The 15,294-nt window shown below is 41.0% G+C and overlaps 3 protein-coding genes across 3 annotated transcripts; 1 reads left to right on the forward strand and 2 right to left on the reverse strand.

Moving 5' to 3' along the window:
• Positions 1–5,450: 5,450 nt before the first annotated feature.
• On the reverse strand, positions 5,451–7,291 carry LOC140876500 (uncharacterized). Its single transcript, XM_073280481.1, has 2 exons — positions 5,741–7,291; positions 5,451–5,663 (listed from the first exon to the last, which is right to left on the reverse strand). Exons 1-2 carry the CDS (start codon positions 6,287–6,289, stop codon positions 5,631–5,633), a joined length of 582 nt encoding a protein of 193 aa, XP_073136582.1. The 5' UTR covers positions 6,290–7,291; the 3' UTR covers positions 5,451–5,630.
• A 1,238-nt stretch (positions 7,292–8,529) lies between these two features.
• Positions 8,530–11,456, reverse strand: LOC140875017 (putative pentatricopeptide repeat-containing protein At5g47460). Its single transcript, XM_073278527.1, has one exon. It carries the CDS (start codon positions 11,246–11,248, stop codon positions 9,668–9,670), a length of 1,581 nt encoding a protein of 526 aa, XP_073134628.1. The 5' UTR covers positions 11,249–11,456; the 3' UTR covers positions 8,530–9,667.
• Positions 11,457–12,263: 807 nt separating this feature from the next.
• On the forward strand, positions 12,264–15,163 carry LOC140875891 (WAT1-related protein At5g47470). Its single transcript, XM_073279716.1, has 8 exons — positions 12,264–12,786; positions 12,993–13,054; positions 13,493–13,609; positions 13,728–13,971; positions 14,041–14,202; positions 14,333–14,484; positions 14,577–14,751; positions 14,849–15,163. The coding sequence occupies exons 1-7, from the start codon at positions 12,580–12,582 to the stop codon at positions 14,710–14,712; spliced, it is 1,080 nt and encodes a 359-aa protein (XP_073135817.1). The 5' UTR covers positions 12,264–12,579; the 3' UTR covers positions 14,713–14,751; positions 14,849–15,163.
• The last annotated feature ends 131 nt before the right edge of the window (positions 15,164–15,294 follow it).

Here is a 15,294-nt window from a genome sequence, read left to right on the forward strand (position 1 = left end):
TGGATTGAAAAATGCTGGGGCCACGTATCAAAGATTGGTAAACAAAATGTTCGAGAAATTGATCGGGCGGAGTATGGAGGTCTATATCGATGATATGTTGATAAAAAGCGTTATAGCTCTCAAGCATGTGGAAGATCTCAAAGAATGTTTTGAGATATTGAGGAAATACAAAATGAAGTTAAACCCCGAAAAATGTTCTTTTGGGGTTCGAGGAGGAAAATTCTTAGGATACATGGTTTCCTAGCGAGAAATAGAGGCGAACCCTGAGAAAATTAAAGCAATCCTAAGCATGGCGCCCCCCAAGAGCATAAAAGGGATGCAGGAGTTGAAAGAGTGGGTGCCCGGTGAGCCAACTTGTGGCTAAGGGCTTTGATGACTCTTTGTATAAACAATCTTTTGTTTAATATAATTTACACTTTTATTAATGGCAATGACTTTATCTTTCTTCATATTGTTATATTGTGATATACTATTGTTGTTTTGATAAAGACCTTGAATATACTATAGTGTATGTAAGATGTGGTAGAACATGGGGATGTCTATCATGAAACACATCTTATAGTCACTGTATATTCTAAACTGTTCCTAGTCGATTGAGCCGTCCGATAATAAGGATAAGGATCGCTCGAGTTTAAGACTAGCATTTGCGATGCAGAGTACCACGTTTCATTGGTAAGGAACATAGAGATGTTCGAAGCATGCAAATGGATATTCATATGATGAATGATCGAACTACCCTATCCGGACTTTCCAAGTGGTTATCACTTATCGAGTGGATAAAGTCCGCGGTTTTGGTTGTACACCATTAGTCCTTACTACTTGAAACATCATTGAGACTCTATATGCTAGTACTGTGCTTTGACTCGTTTACCGACTCTATTAGGGTCATCAGGTGTCGGGATTGGGTACAGTTACAACACATATAGGAGTCGATGCTTTGTTGTCAAGGATTCATCACATACTTGCGAGTGTGGATATCCTATGCGATCTGAGGAGATATTAGTGTGACGAATCTCTGGCCAGAGTACATGATGTGTTTTAAGAAATGGTTTCTTAGTAACACATGCGATGTCACTATTTGATCTTCAAGATGTATTGCATAGTTATCGAATCTCGAACGACTCTCGATATACCAATGGTTGTTGATTCGATCGGGATATATGGATGAAGGGACCGTAATGTACGCTAACCAAAATATATTGGTTCTTGCAGGCACTATCAGTGATACCTAGGGAATCATGGGGCGATGTTGCTAGGCGCTCTTACCATGATTCGATGGGCAAGTCGGAAATTGTTGTTCCGAGTCACAAGGAGTTGTGAGCCCACGGCTAGCTGTATCCCTGAACCATTGAGGGTCACACAGAGTAATGGATTTTTTAATCCCCGTTGAGATAGTTAAATTTAAAGAGTTAAATTTAATGAACAAAGAAGTTGGACTTCTTATTTAAGAGTAGAGGAGTAAGATTTCCTAAAATGACATAGGGATGGGCATTTTTGGAAATCACTGAATTCGGATTCAGAAAAATTTATCTTGACTTTAAAAGGTGCAGAAATGGTTTCTGTGCACATTGGTGAAATCGGTTTATCAATCGGAGTCACGATGAATTCTATATTAATTTCTGAACATGCGGGCTTTGCTTGTCGGGCTTGAACGTATGACTAATGGGCCCTAAGCTGTTAGTGGCCTACATTATAAATAAGTTATTGCAGTACAGAAATTACACACAACAGGTCACAAATTTTCGAAAACCTAGTGATTTTCTCTCAGTAGTGGCCGCCCCCCTCCCCCCTCTGCTCGGTAAAATCCAGTCTGTGAATTTTGAATTACAGTCTGGTTTAACGGATCAAATTCGTTAATATCTTCGTAGAAACTTCTGATAGATTTTCTAGTGCAATCTATCAGAGGGATTAAATATCCGTTCGTAGACCTGATTGAAGAACAGTTCGTCCATCAGTTCCAGGGATATACAACAAGAGCAGAGAAATCTGTTGGTGTCCATAATCTCGCTTCGAGATTGGAGGTAAAAATTTTATAATCGTTATTTAATTTTTACACACACAATTTAATCGTAAGGTTGATACCCATTATGGAATCGTTCCATATAAAATTTTTAAACTTCCGCTGCACCGGGTATCAATCCTGATTGATCTGATCGCCGCGTTCTCCAACAGGAGTTAGCAGGAAGGATGGCCGCCTTGAACCGTTTTATTTCCAGATCGGCTGACAGAGGGTTGCCATTCTTCAAAGTCCTAAGGCAGGGAAAAGGTTTTCGTTGGACCGAAGAGTGTCAGCATGCTTTCGAAGACTTAAAATAGTACTTAGCAGCATCACCATTGCTCGTGAAACCAAGAGACGGAGATACCCTTTTACTCTACTTGGCAATATCGACTGAATCAATCAGCGCAGTTCTGACAGTGGACAGGGAACGAGAACATAAACCCGTGTACTACATAAGCAAAGTACTGCAAGACGCCGAGCTCCGATACACTAACATCGAGAAGTTGGCCTTAGCATTAGTAGTGGCAGGAAGAAAGCTGCGTCCCTACTTTTTATCCCACCAGGTGGTCGCACTAACAAATCACCCTTTGAAGATAATATTGTCCAGTCCAGAGACATCTGGAAGGATGACCAAATGGGCCGTCGAGCTAAGTGAGTATGGGATTGAATATCAGCCGCGCCCCGCCATTAAAGCACAAGTTCTAGCAGACTTCATAGTAGAAATGGAAACCAATGGCGCAGGAGTTTCAGCTCCCACTTGGGCGATCCACGTAGATGGATCCTCCACGTCTGGAGGGAGTGGAGCAGGAGTGTTAGTAGAGAGTCCACAGGGAGATCAGTTCCAGTATGCCATCAAATTTCAGTTTCCAACATCAAACAATGAAGCAGAATACGAAGCACTTATCATGGGAATAGAGCTGGCTTTAGCGGCAGGGGCTGGAAAGCTGATCGCCTATAGCGATTCACAACTCATAGTCAATCAAGTTCAAGGGAACTATGAAGCCAAGGAAGATAGTATGAAGGAGTACTTATCAAAAGTGAAGGACCTTTTTGTTCGTTTAGAGAATTTTGAAATCAAACAAATTCCTCGAGCTGAAAATGAAATAGCAGATCAACTAACCAAATTCGGCAGCTCCGCGACAGGAATTAATAGCAGGACAATTACGTTCATCACGTGTGATAAAAAGGGAAAAGGAACTGGAAGTCTTAACATCCTGTGTGCAAACCAGGGTGAGCCAAGTTGGAAGGATGAAATCATCAAGTACCTGTCAGAAGGAGAACGTCCCCCAGAGCAGGACAAAGCAAGAAAGCTTAGGGTAAGAGCCGCTCGATTCACTTTAATAGACGGAGAACTGTACAAGAGGGGGTACTCTCAGCCATACTTGAAATGTCTTGCACCTGCTCAGGCAGACTACGTACTCAGGGAAATCCACGAAGGAATTTGTGGAAACCATTTGGGAGGCAAAGCGTTGGCAGGAAAAGCACTCCGACAAGGATACTTTTGGCCTACGATGAGGCAAGATGCGCTCGAGCTAGTAAAATGATGTAGGCCGTGTCAAGAACATGCTAATCTTCAGCATCTACCAGCAATACCGCTTCAACCACTCGAAATCCCATTGCCTTTTGCTCAATGGGGAGTGGACCTAGTAGGGCCTTTTCCTCTCGCTGCAGGGCAAAGAAAGTTTCTCATCGTAGCTGTCGACTACTTTACTAAATGGGTCGAAGCAGAGCCACTTGCGAAAATTTCTGAGAGAGAGCTGATTAATTTTCTATGGAAAAATATAGTTTGCCGATTCGGAATTCCGCGAGCACTAGTGTTTGACAACGACACTCAGTTTTCCGGTGCCAAGTTGAGGGAATGGTGCCTAGGACTGTCCATCCAACAATTCTTAACTTCCGTCGGGCATCCACAAGCCAACGGACAGACCGAAGTAACCAATCGAACTATCCTGCAACATATCAAGACTCGAATTGGGGAGGCCAAGGGAAAATGGGCTGACGAACTACCTAGTGTCATGTGGGCATACAGGACCACTCCGCGAAGCTCGACAGGAGAATCTCCGTTCAGCCTGGCCTATGGGGCCGAAGCCATTGCCCCTGCAGAAATCGGAGAAGAATCACTAAGGATAAAGCATTACAATGCAGAGGGAAACGAGCAGGATTTACGGGCATCTCTAGACCTTATTGAGGAGCTTAGAGAAGGGGCATCAGTACGAGCCGCAAGGCAGAGAGCACGGATGTCAAGGGCATATGACCACCGAATAAAACAACGAACTTTCCAGGTGGGAGACCTGGTAATGAGAAGAGCAGATGTCCTACACCCCGTAGGAAAGCTGGATCCAAAGTGGGAATGACCATATAAAGTAATCAAAATCGCCCGAGAAGGAGCTTATCGCCTTCAGCATTCGAACGGGAAGGTGTTGCCTAGAACATGGAATGTGGCAAACTTAAAGAAATATTTTCAGTAACTCATAGCTGCTTTTCCTTTTTAGATAAGCAACAAGAGTAATAGTTCCGTAGTTGTAATACGTTTTCATATTAATAAAAATTTTCGTAAAAGCATCGCATCATGCTTTCTCCCTTCACAAAACTACATGATCAAATCATGCATGTTTATTCATGTACTTAAAGCATTTTTAATCGTCACTAAACCCTGGTCGTCAAAAAACAAGTCACCTAAAGCATAAGAGGCCTGACCAGCCCAGCTAAGGTACTTTGACACTGTAAGAGGTCAAGACGAATAGGAAGCCCCCACCACCCATGAGGTAGGTGTACGCTTTTCCAAGAGACACGACAAACCTTGGGAACCTGTTCAATTCCCAAGTACTAGCGAGAGTATAACAATAAGGAAATATTTCGAAGCAAGCATAGAATAAACCAAGATATATAGCAAAGTATAACAAAAACCAGCTCCAAAAATAGACACAAAGTATAAAAACATCGGAATATCGCTCTCGCAGGAGCTGGAAAGAGACTATAATAGAAATTCCAAAAAACGCAAAATCGTTTAAATGACAACTCTCTACACATGAAATAAATATCATGGAACACCAGGAGCATCATCTCCCTGGAGGGAGTTCAAAGCCTCTATAATCTCGAAGTCACCAAAATCATCAAGGGGCGCAGCTACCCTCGGCATATCAGTCGGTCCCATGTCCGAATCTGGAAAACCAGGGCCAATCATCTTGACCACATTCTCCGAAACATGCTGCTCGCGAAGAATCCGGCGGCTCTCAAGTATCAACTCATCATGAATCGCATAGGCACGCCGAAAAACTTCCTCCTCAAAAGCAGCGGAGGTGCAAAACGATTCAACAGCCCTCTCCTCCAAACTCCTCTGCAACTGCAACCCCGGAGGGGAGGACAAAAACCCAGCTCCAGTCTGCACCTCAGTATAGTGCCTCTCATAAAGAGCACTAAGTTCAGAACGAAGAAGCTCCCCCTCCTTTTCCTTCACACCAAGCTTCTTCGGCCACTGACGGAGTTCTTCCTTAATGCTAGCATTCTCCCCTCCCAAACGGAGAATCTCTTCCTTCGCCCTAACCTCCAAAGCTTCAAGGCGAACAACATCTTCCTTCAGTTTGGCCAACTCCTTCAGAATCTTAGCCTCGTCAGCCCGAGCCTTGTCTTCTCAAGCCTCCAGAGCTCGTACAGCGGACAAAATCTGAAGCCAATAGAGAAAAATAAATAAGAACCTTATTGATAATATCAAGATAAGAAAAATAAACTCTTCAAGAATACCTGACAAGAGCCAAGGGCAATAGAGTGGTGTAGGATCGAAGAAGATCGAGGGATCAAATGGTTCAAATCATGATCCCCTACTACCTTGGCCCCCCGCCTAAGGCCAATCTCAAAATCACTAGAGTCCCAGAAGGACTCTGCACCATCACTATTCACCCCGTCAAGAAGCAAGGGGTGTGATCTCGCTTTCCTCACCGAAGAGGATGAAGCCTCCCGAAGTTTCTTCGCAGGATCAGCAGGAAGGACTTCACCCCCTTTTTTACCCTCCTCCATCGGCCTCTTGCCTGCCCCCCTCCGGTGCTCAACAGCACCAGCACCCGAAGATCTCTCATCAGGAAAGGAAGGGATACTATGGCCCTGGCGTCCCCGCGATACCACGCCTCGGCTCTCTCCACCACGGGGAACTGACGCACCAACACGATCAGATACATCTCTCCCATTCCCCTTGTGATTCGGCCCACTCCAAGGAAGAGGGCGGCCGGAGGTATTCTCCCGATGACGGAGCTTACTCAGGTCAATCTGGTTACCTGTAAGGGAGATTGCATACATATAAAAAATAAAAATAAAAATGTGTTCAGAGCCAAACAAATATAAATAGTAAATACAACAAGTAAATGATTACACACGCAAAAGACCTAAATAATACCAGCACTAACTAAACACCGAGGGTCAAAATTTTCGTTAAAGAGCCCCAGAGACCGACACTGTGATTGAAGCTCAAGAATAGATCCTTTATTCTTTATTATAGTAAGCCCAGAGCTCCAATCCACGGGCACCCCCCACCCGCAATCTTTAGCATAAAAGAAGTCTGACTTCCAAGCACCTCGGTGAGATCGAAGTTTACGTAAGAACCTACACTTCGGACGGGGCTGGAAATATATATCAGAGTCCGGTTTCGTGGGACGAGCTGAAAAAAGTGCATGAAATAAATCCAGGCTTGGATCCAATTCAAAAGCACCCACTTGATGTCGAAATCCGAAAAAAATACAGAAGGGCATTAGGAGTCAACTGACTGAGACTAACACCTAAGGTTTTTATTAACCCTATCAGGACAGGGCATGGAGGAATTGAGAAACCGCTGTTTAAGTGTTCAACATAAACTGTGAAAAAACCAGCAGGCGGAGAGTGACGAGAGTCACCAGGGCACGGAACTATAATGTCGCAAGATCTGGGTATTCCTTTGCAGCGGCACACGTAAGAAACGCTTTCACGAGACAAAGGATGGGACACCGTCTCACCAGGAATCCCATCACTGTCTGACTCGCTAGAAGAATCAAGGTCGGGCTCAAGATTAAAATCGACAGGCTTTGGGCTCTGTAATGATGCCGACGCAACGTCAAGTGTGACAGAATTACTCAAATTGACGATACCTACACCTGAGCTGGGACTATAAGCCGGCAATTCAATTTCAGTGTATCGCTCAGAATCAGGGCTATGATTGGACTCAGTCTGGGATTCACGCAGAGACATTAATAAGGAATATTCTTTCCCTCTGCCGCATCCTACGTAATTTTGCGAGGATCTCACGAATTAAATTTTGTATATTTGAGATTCTTCTTTGAAGATATTTCTCAAAAATAATTAATGCCGCATCCTACGTAATTTTGCGAGGATCTCACGAATTAAATTTTGTATATTTGAGATTCTTCTTTGAAGATATTTCTCAAAAATAATTAATGCATAAACATGAAACATATATACATAAACAAATATACAGTCAATAAACAGAAAATTAATTGCATAACACATAAGTACAGTAACAACAACCAAGAGAGTGACGCCCGCTCTTTTTTCTCCCATCTTCGTCAAAACAGTAAATAAGCGACACCCGCTTTTCAGTCAAAACTCCGTCATGAGCGACTCCCGCTCCCCTTCGCAAAACGCCATGCACCAAAATGAGCGACACCCGCTCAATCACCTCCCATCTAACACAAGGAGCGATGCCCGCTCATCCACACAACCGCCTCCACCAGCCCACCGCTGCCCCTTCTCCGTCAAAACAATACAGCAGCATGCCGCTGCCCTTATCACCATCCATCACCCTAATGCACGCAAGCAGCACTCCACTCCGGCCGACGCGCCGTACCAGCCCCACCTCATCTCATACATACACCAGCTCTCCGCAGAAGCAACACCATCCGCCCACCTCCTGCAACAACCCAACATCGCATCCCTCTCATTGATGCAATCGCAACACCTTCTCCGCACTACCTCCGCCAGCGACTAAAGAGCGACGCTCGCTCAGCTTAGCAACACGCCGTTGCTCATGCCCACACCAACAACCCCATCGCCATCATGCCTCCACCAGCCACCATCCCAATCTCCACACGGCCCCAGCCGATGCACAAGAACACCATTCCCAATCCCGAGCCGTCACTATCCTCACCACTTCATGAGCTTAACCCCACGAGCCATTGCCATCGTCGCGCTAGCATCGCCATCACGCACCAATCACCACCCATGGCCCCAGCCATCCCTCTGCCTCCTTCGAAATCTCGAACAAAAAAAAATATGAAGAAAAACAGAGAAAAGAGGGGAAGCAGAGATGAGTAACAACAAGAATAGTGGAGAGACCACCAAGAAGCACAAATGATATCTTCGCGTGAGCACATCCACCTGAAATTTATTAGCTCCTCGCATCTAATCGGTTATAATCGACGCCATGGATGAAGGAAAAACAAAAAAAAAAAAAACAGGGAAGAAGAAAAGTGCCGAAGAAAAATAGTGGAGAAACCACCAAGAAATGCAAATAAAAACTTCGCGCAAACACATCCACCTGAAATCGATTGGCAACTCACCTTTGATAGGTTGTAATCGACGTGGTGGAAAAAAAAAAAGCAAACAAGAGGAGCAGAGCGTGAAACAAAAAACAAAAAAAGAGAAAAGAAGGAGACAAAGAAACACAAATTTGTATCAAGCAGAATGGATATAAAATATAAAGAATGCGTAAACGGAGGAAGAAAGCAAGAATGCTACCTGCCATTTTGGGAAAAAACAATATAATAAAGAATTGAGGTACACTATCTTTTTATAGTGGCCACGTGAAACCCTAAGAGAAAGGTGTTTTATGATGTAAGTGAGTGTAAAGTGAAAATATTGCACTCTCAGTACAAAATAAAAAAAAAAAAAAAAAAAGGGAGAAAGTAAATAATAGTAATAGCGTACTCTCGACCATCTTCAGTAAAATTGTAGCTACTCAAGAGTAAGGGGCCTATGATGGGTATAAGTATATTTTTTTAATATACTTTTATATATAAATTAATAGAGTGGGTCAATCTGCGAGAATAATATTTTTAAATGACTAATTCTTAATTTTGTAGTCCTGTGTGATTAAATTGCATTTTTTGAGCCTAGGAGGGTTAGTGTGCAATTTAGCTCAATTTTGCCTATAAATAGGAGTGAATCTCTTCATTTCATGGTAAGTAACTCTTGAGCCTACAAAAGCTCTCTGCTCTCCTATTTTGTGGAGGTGATCGCTGACTTGAGCGTCGGAGGGTTTTCGCCGGATAACCACCCGGCGCCTCTAACGTGTCTTCGTGAATCAGGTGACAGTCCAAAAGGAAGACGTGCGACTTTTTCAGGTGATCGAAGAAGCAGAAGACCAGGAGGACGTACGACTTCCTATTTTATTTGCTGAATAGGGACATAATTATTTCGCCCGCATCATCTTTAAAACCCCTCCTTACTCTGCATTCACACCATGATCATAGTGATCTGACACAAAGAGAGATCCAAGTCCCTGCAAGAATCGAACTTCGAGAACCGTGTGGCCTTCCACGATCTCGTCTTACTAATGTAAGCACAACATAATGGTTCAAACCCAAAAAAATAGCCTCTCACAAGCTTATATCCCAGAATGTGGAACCATAACAGGTTTCCTCGGGAAGATCTTGTACATATTAGCATAAATAAAATCTGCATATTACATCATTGAGGATGTTGGATCACATCTTCAACTTCTATCCAGCTACAGCCAGCTTCCTTCGTCACCATTCTCTGTTTCATCATGTCCCTCACGCCACAAGCATCACCCCATTTTCCATTGGAGGCATAGACGTTAGACATCATCACATAAACAAACTCGTTATCACTCTCCAACTTGATAACTCTTGCAGCAGCCACCTCTGCCACTTCTAGGTTCCCACAGGTGACACAAGCACTGAGCAATGCTTTCCAAACCATTCCACAGGAACTATATCCCAGTTCTTTAATCATATCCTCCGCCTTGTTTAAGTGTCCTTCTTGCCCTAGGAGCCTTATCATTAAAGAACAGTGCTCTGGCGTAGGCTTGATCATATATTCATTGATCATGGATTCAAAGAAATGATATGCTACCTTCAGGGGGACCCTAATATGCCAACACGCTGAAAATACATTAAGAAAAGTAATTTCATCGGGCTGCAGATTTCTGATTGTTTTCAACTTCTCGAAGAGATTAATCACCATTCTGAAGTTACCATTGTGAGCATATCCCGATATCATTGCATTCCATGTAACCAAATTCTTTTCTGGAAGTGAATGAAATGATTTTTCCGCTTCCGCTATCTGACCACACTTAAAATACATGTCAATCAGAGCACTACCAACAACAATATATCCATCTAAACCATGTTTCAACACACACCCGTGTATCAAACTACCCCATGCAGTCGCAGACAACCTCGCAGTGCCACTCAAGATACTTGAGAACGTGAATTCATCCATACGGACACCACTCAAATTCATTTTGCAGAAGAAGTCCAGAGCTTCCCTGCCTCTTTCTCGGTTCACATACCCTGTTATTATCGAATTCCATGAAGATGAATTTGGGTCTCGCATTTTTGATAACACAGTAATAGCATCTTCTATATCTTCATACCGCGCAATGCCATCAATCAGTTCATTGTACGAGATTGTATCAGGTTCTGGCATCTGAAGTAGAAAAGCGTATGCCTGTTGAAGTTTCCCATTTCTAGCATTTGCTGCAATAACAGAATTCCAAGAAATATTATCCTTCTCAACCATTTCTTGGAAAACCGATGTCGCCTCCATGGTGAAACCACACTTTCCATACATGTTAATCAAGCAATTAGCAACAAAAACACTGCACCCCACACCGTACTTCACAATCTTAGAATGCACTGATCTTCCCACCTGCACTAGGCTCAGTTGTCCACAAGCGGATAAAGCAGCAGTAAACGAATACGAATCTGCGAAAACATTGGAGTTCTCTAACTGAGTAAACACCTTTAAAGCTTTTCGAAACTGCCCATGATTCACATACCCGGAAATTAACGAATTCCAAGAAACCACAGTTGGATCAGGAATTTCAACAAACAAATCGTGGGCATCATTTACGCGGTTAAACTTGACATATAAATTAATCAAATCCGTGGAGACAAATACATCGGAATCGAACCCAGATTTCAGAATGTGGCAATGAAGCTGTTGGCCATGAGAAAAGAGACCAGTATTAGTACAAGCACGGATCGAATAGATTACGCTAGATATATTTGGCTTCAAAGGCATTTGTTACGGCCATATCTGAGATTAAAGCACCCGAAGAATCCGTGTACAATATGGGACTGATCCATGTGGTGGATTGTCTTTCAAGAACAGCAGGAAAAGTTCTGCTGTCTGCTTTGATTCCATTCCACGGATAAATGATGGATAATTTGAGAATAAAATTTCTAGCATCACATTATGAATTTGAGATGGTTTTATTTCCCACTTTTACCTGTCGTAATATCTTCAACTAAATCCAAATATTCAAAATTGATTATGTCACGTAAACCTCACGAGATTATGAGATAATTTTGTGACACTAATATCTATTTTTGTGAGGTTATTAACATTTTGTTAAAAATAATGAATTTTGCATTATTTTTTTTTGAATCAGGACTCTGCTGTCCAAACGATGTTCTATTTTTGTGAGGTTACTAACATTTTATTGAAAATAATGAATTTTGCATTATTTTTTTTTTTGAATCAGGACTCTGCTGTTCAAAAGATGTTCGAGCGAACATTTCATTTTAAACAAAAAAACAAGACGACACGAGGTGCTGACAGCAGAGGATCCAAATCTTATTTTTTTTTATGTTTAAGAGAATTGTGTTATGATAGCTATTTATTTTTTCTAAAGGAAAAATATTATTTTTAAAATGATCTTACTTTACTTTATATAGCCATATAGGTATTCCAAGAAATTCTATACAAGCACAAATAGTGTGTTTTAAGGGATTCTAAAATATTCACTCTTGTATCTTGACATTATTTTTAATTTTTGGGACATAAAAGTGATACCATTATAAATGGCCCATTATTGTATTGTATCTATAAATAAGTGAGAAGGGGAGGGAGAGATTTGCTCCAACATTATAGGGAATCCTTGCTTTGCTCCGTAAAGAGAGGTTAAAACTTAAACCATTTGTATTTTGTTGGCTTTCATAGTTCAAAAACTTCACACCCTCAACCTTCCATTCATTTTTTACTTCTTGGCTTTCATAGTTCAAAAACTTCATACCCTCAACCTTCCATTCATTTTTTGCTTCTTGGCTTCCATATTTCAAAATTACCTTCCGTTTCTGGAGATATCTTTGCGTGCTTCTTAATGAATCATAAAAGAAATATACTTATTATGAGAATGGCTTTGCAAGAAAAATGAAGACATCCCCATATCTCAAGAAAGTGACTGAGATATCCCAAAAGGAAAAGAATTGTTGAAAAGTTGGTTCATTTGTACAAGCAGGAGATATATCTTTGCCAAAATTGTTGGTTGATTGTTACAAGATTTTAAAAAGAGAGAGTTTTTAAATAATAAGGCATGCAAGCAAGATTCATCAAGGAGGATTGATTAAAAAATGATGGGCAACTGGAAGAGATTGCCGTGGATCGAAGATGTTGGTATAATTGTGGGATTGGTTATAGTCCAGTTCATGTATGCTGGGAACTCGATTTTGCTGAGTTATCTGTTGAAACTTGGGTTTCAGCCTTCTTTTCTCATCATTTTTTCTACATTTGCCACATTTGTGTTACTATCTCCTCTAGCCATCTTCTTTGAAAGGCAAGTCCATTTGTTTCTTGTTCTGTTTTGTCTGAATTTTGCGCCAAATTTGTGTGTGTTTTAATATATCCAACGATGTAAGATGATACACAATATTTTCATTGATGAGATGCTTTTTTTTATTCAGAAATATGATTTTAGTTGAAAAGAAAAAATAATTAAATGCTTTAAATAATGATATTGGATTATATATGTTGATGTTGCAGGAAGCACTGGCCGGCCAAATTCAGTGTCAAGTTATGGATTCAACTTGTTTTACTTTCTTTTGGAGGGTAGGTACACGTGATCTTCCCATATTTTTCATTTATTAGTGCTGCATCCTCTAACCTAGTACACATTAATATCACTCGCATGTTTTGCCATGTTCAACATAATATTACTCATATCTTAGATATGAACTACCCTAATGATAACATCTCATTAACCCAAGAAATATAGACAGTTCCACCCACAATTAAATTTACAAATTGTAAACGAACATATATGTAATGGTCAGACGCTTGGCAACTAAAGTCCTAATTGTAGAAAATATACAAGGAGAAATACGCATAGTGTATGATATTGTACCATGCTAGAATTAGAAACAATTCATTCCAAAAGCTCGATTAACATAATATGTGATCCTATACGACTCATAAGTTGGTGAAGTATTATGTAATTTTATGCTTTCACAGATGCTGTATAATGCCAATCTTTGTTTGTGTTTTCAGTGTGACTGTATTTCAGTCTTTGTTCATAAAAGGTGTCAGTCTCACTTCACCAGCTATGGCCACAGCAATGCCAAATCTTGCACCAGGACTAATTTTTTGTATTGCCTGGGCTTTCAGGTCAATCCCATTTCTCCCCATGATAACCATATTTATAATCTAAAGCAGCCTAATTAATCATGAAAAAGATAAACATTTGAATCCTCCATTTTCTAATAAAGGTTGAAAGCCATTGCAGATTAGAGAAAATAGAGTTGGCAAGCATATACAGCAGAGCCAAGATTGCAGGGACTTTAGTCTGTGTTGTTGGAGCACTTTTAATGAGTCTGATGCAAAGTACGGTGAAATATGCATCTGCAAAGGAGTCTCTAGTCTCGAATTCGTCTTCACCACCTAATGACATTTATGACGAGCAAACCTTGATCGGTTGCATGTATCTAATTGCAGCTATTTTTGTGTTGTCAAGTCAAGTTGTTTTACAAGTATGTCGAAGCGTGAACACATTATATCAGGAGAAAGATAGATAGTAACCTTTGTCCTACACGTTTCAGGCAACAACTTTACGTGATTTTCCGGCCCCGATATCCTTCTGTGCAATAACATCACTCATAGGTGTGGTTCTTACTACCATGGTTCAGATGATTGGAGATAATGGATGGGATACCGGATGGCCTTTGCTAACTATTCAACAACTCATTGGCTACTCCATTTTGGTAATTCCATGTTGCTTATCATTCATTGTCACAACCATTTCCTTTCTGCGAATTCGTGGTCAATTGTTGACAAGTGACACATAAACATCCTTGCTCCTTCAATAATCAGTTAACTATTGAATGAAAACAGGTAGGCAGTGTGAGTGGAATGTGTGTGAGCTTCAATGCATGGGCAATGAAGAAAAGAGGTCCTGTCATGGTGTCTATATTTAACCCCCTTGCTACGGTCGTTTCTGTCGCGCTATCAGTAATAACTTTGGGAGAATCCATTAGCATAGGAAGGTATATATATTCAATCTGTACTCAATCCCAATCAAGAAAATATGATTGAAAATTTTCTGGACACTATGGTGACAGACCCTTTTGAATTCCAGTCTTGCAGGTATGTGTCTCATGTTCACCGGTCTCTATTTCGTGCTCTGGGCGAAAGGGAATGAAGGTTTTTCCATCGATGACAACAATAACTCAGAAGAAAGCGAGTACGATGTGGAGAAGCCTCTTTTATGTTGATATGACTAGTGTTTAAGGATGGAACCACTAGATATTCAGGTTTGTAGTCCAAAAATGTGTGCTCGAATCGAATATTTGGTTTAATGCCTGTTTGGAATAACGTGTATTATGATTTTTTTCTACTTGAATTTTACAGGAATGTGAGTCTGAAAATTTAGTTCAAGTAGGATGCCAAGAAAAAACAAACGTAGTGGAAATGTGTGCACACATGACTTAGGTAGTGTTTGAGATTGCATCTAGGAACCTTAGAAGTGCAAGTTAGTGTTGGCAACAATATGAACTCAAAAACAAGTGATTTCATGCATCAATGAGCAACATCTATGTGATGATTGTTCTTTACTAAAGAAACAAATACACCAGGATGTAAACGAGTTTTCTCATGTAGATGGAAATTGCTGCAACGTATATTTTGGTGTGTACATAACATTTTGTAAACATATGAAATTGTTGGAAGTTTAGCGAGACAAATGTTAGGGATAAACTTGGCTATGATGCCACGTTTTTAAGATGATCATTTTTCATCTGCATGGCTTTGATCATACATGCATTCATGACAAACTACTAAAATAGTTGAATCTCTCA

The sequence above is a fragment of the Henckelia pumila genome, chromosome 1 (assembly GCF_033568475.1).
Source record: "Henckelia pumila isolate YLH828 chromosome 1, ASM3356847v2, whole genome shotgun sequence".
Taxonomy (NCBI): Eukaryota; Viridiplantae; Streptophyta; class Magnoliopsida; order Lamiales; family Gesneriaceae; genus Henckelia; species Henckelia pumila.

What these genes read in the sequence shown, in the direction of transcription:
- LOC140876500 (XM_073280481.1), bottom strand. Translation starts at nt 6,289, where the DNA reads ATGTATGCAATCTCCCTTACAGGTAACCAGATTGACCTGAGTAAGCTC. An exon ending in TTGCCCTTGGCTCTTGTCAG is followed by an intron (nt 5,664 to 5,740) that starts GTATTCTTGAAG and finishes TATTGGCTTCAG; the next exon opens with ATTTTGTCCGCTGTACGAGC.
- LOC140875017 (XM_073278527.1), bottom strand. Translation starts at nt 11,248, where the DNA reads ATGCCTTTGAAGCCAAATATATCTAGCGTAATCTATTCGATCCGTGCT.
- LOC140875891 (XM_073279716.1), top strand. Translation starts at nt 12,580, where the DNA reads ATGATGGGCAACTGGAAGAGATTGCCGTGGATCGAAGATGTTGGTATA. An exon ending in GTTTTACTTTCTTTTGGAGG is followed by an intron (nt 13,055 to 13,492) that starts GTAGGTACACGT and finishes TTGTGTTTTCAG; the next exon opens with TGTGACTGTATTTCAGTCTT. An exon ending in CAAGTCAAGTTGTTTTACAA is followed by an intron (nt 13,972 to 14,040) that starts GTATGTCGAAGC and finishes TACACGTTTCAG; the next exon opens with GCAACAACTTTACGTGATTT.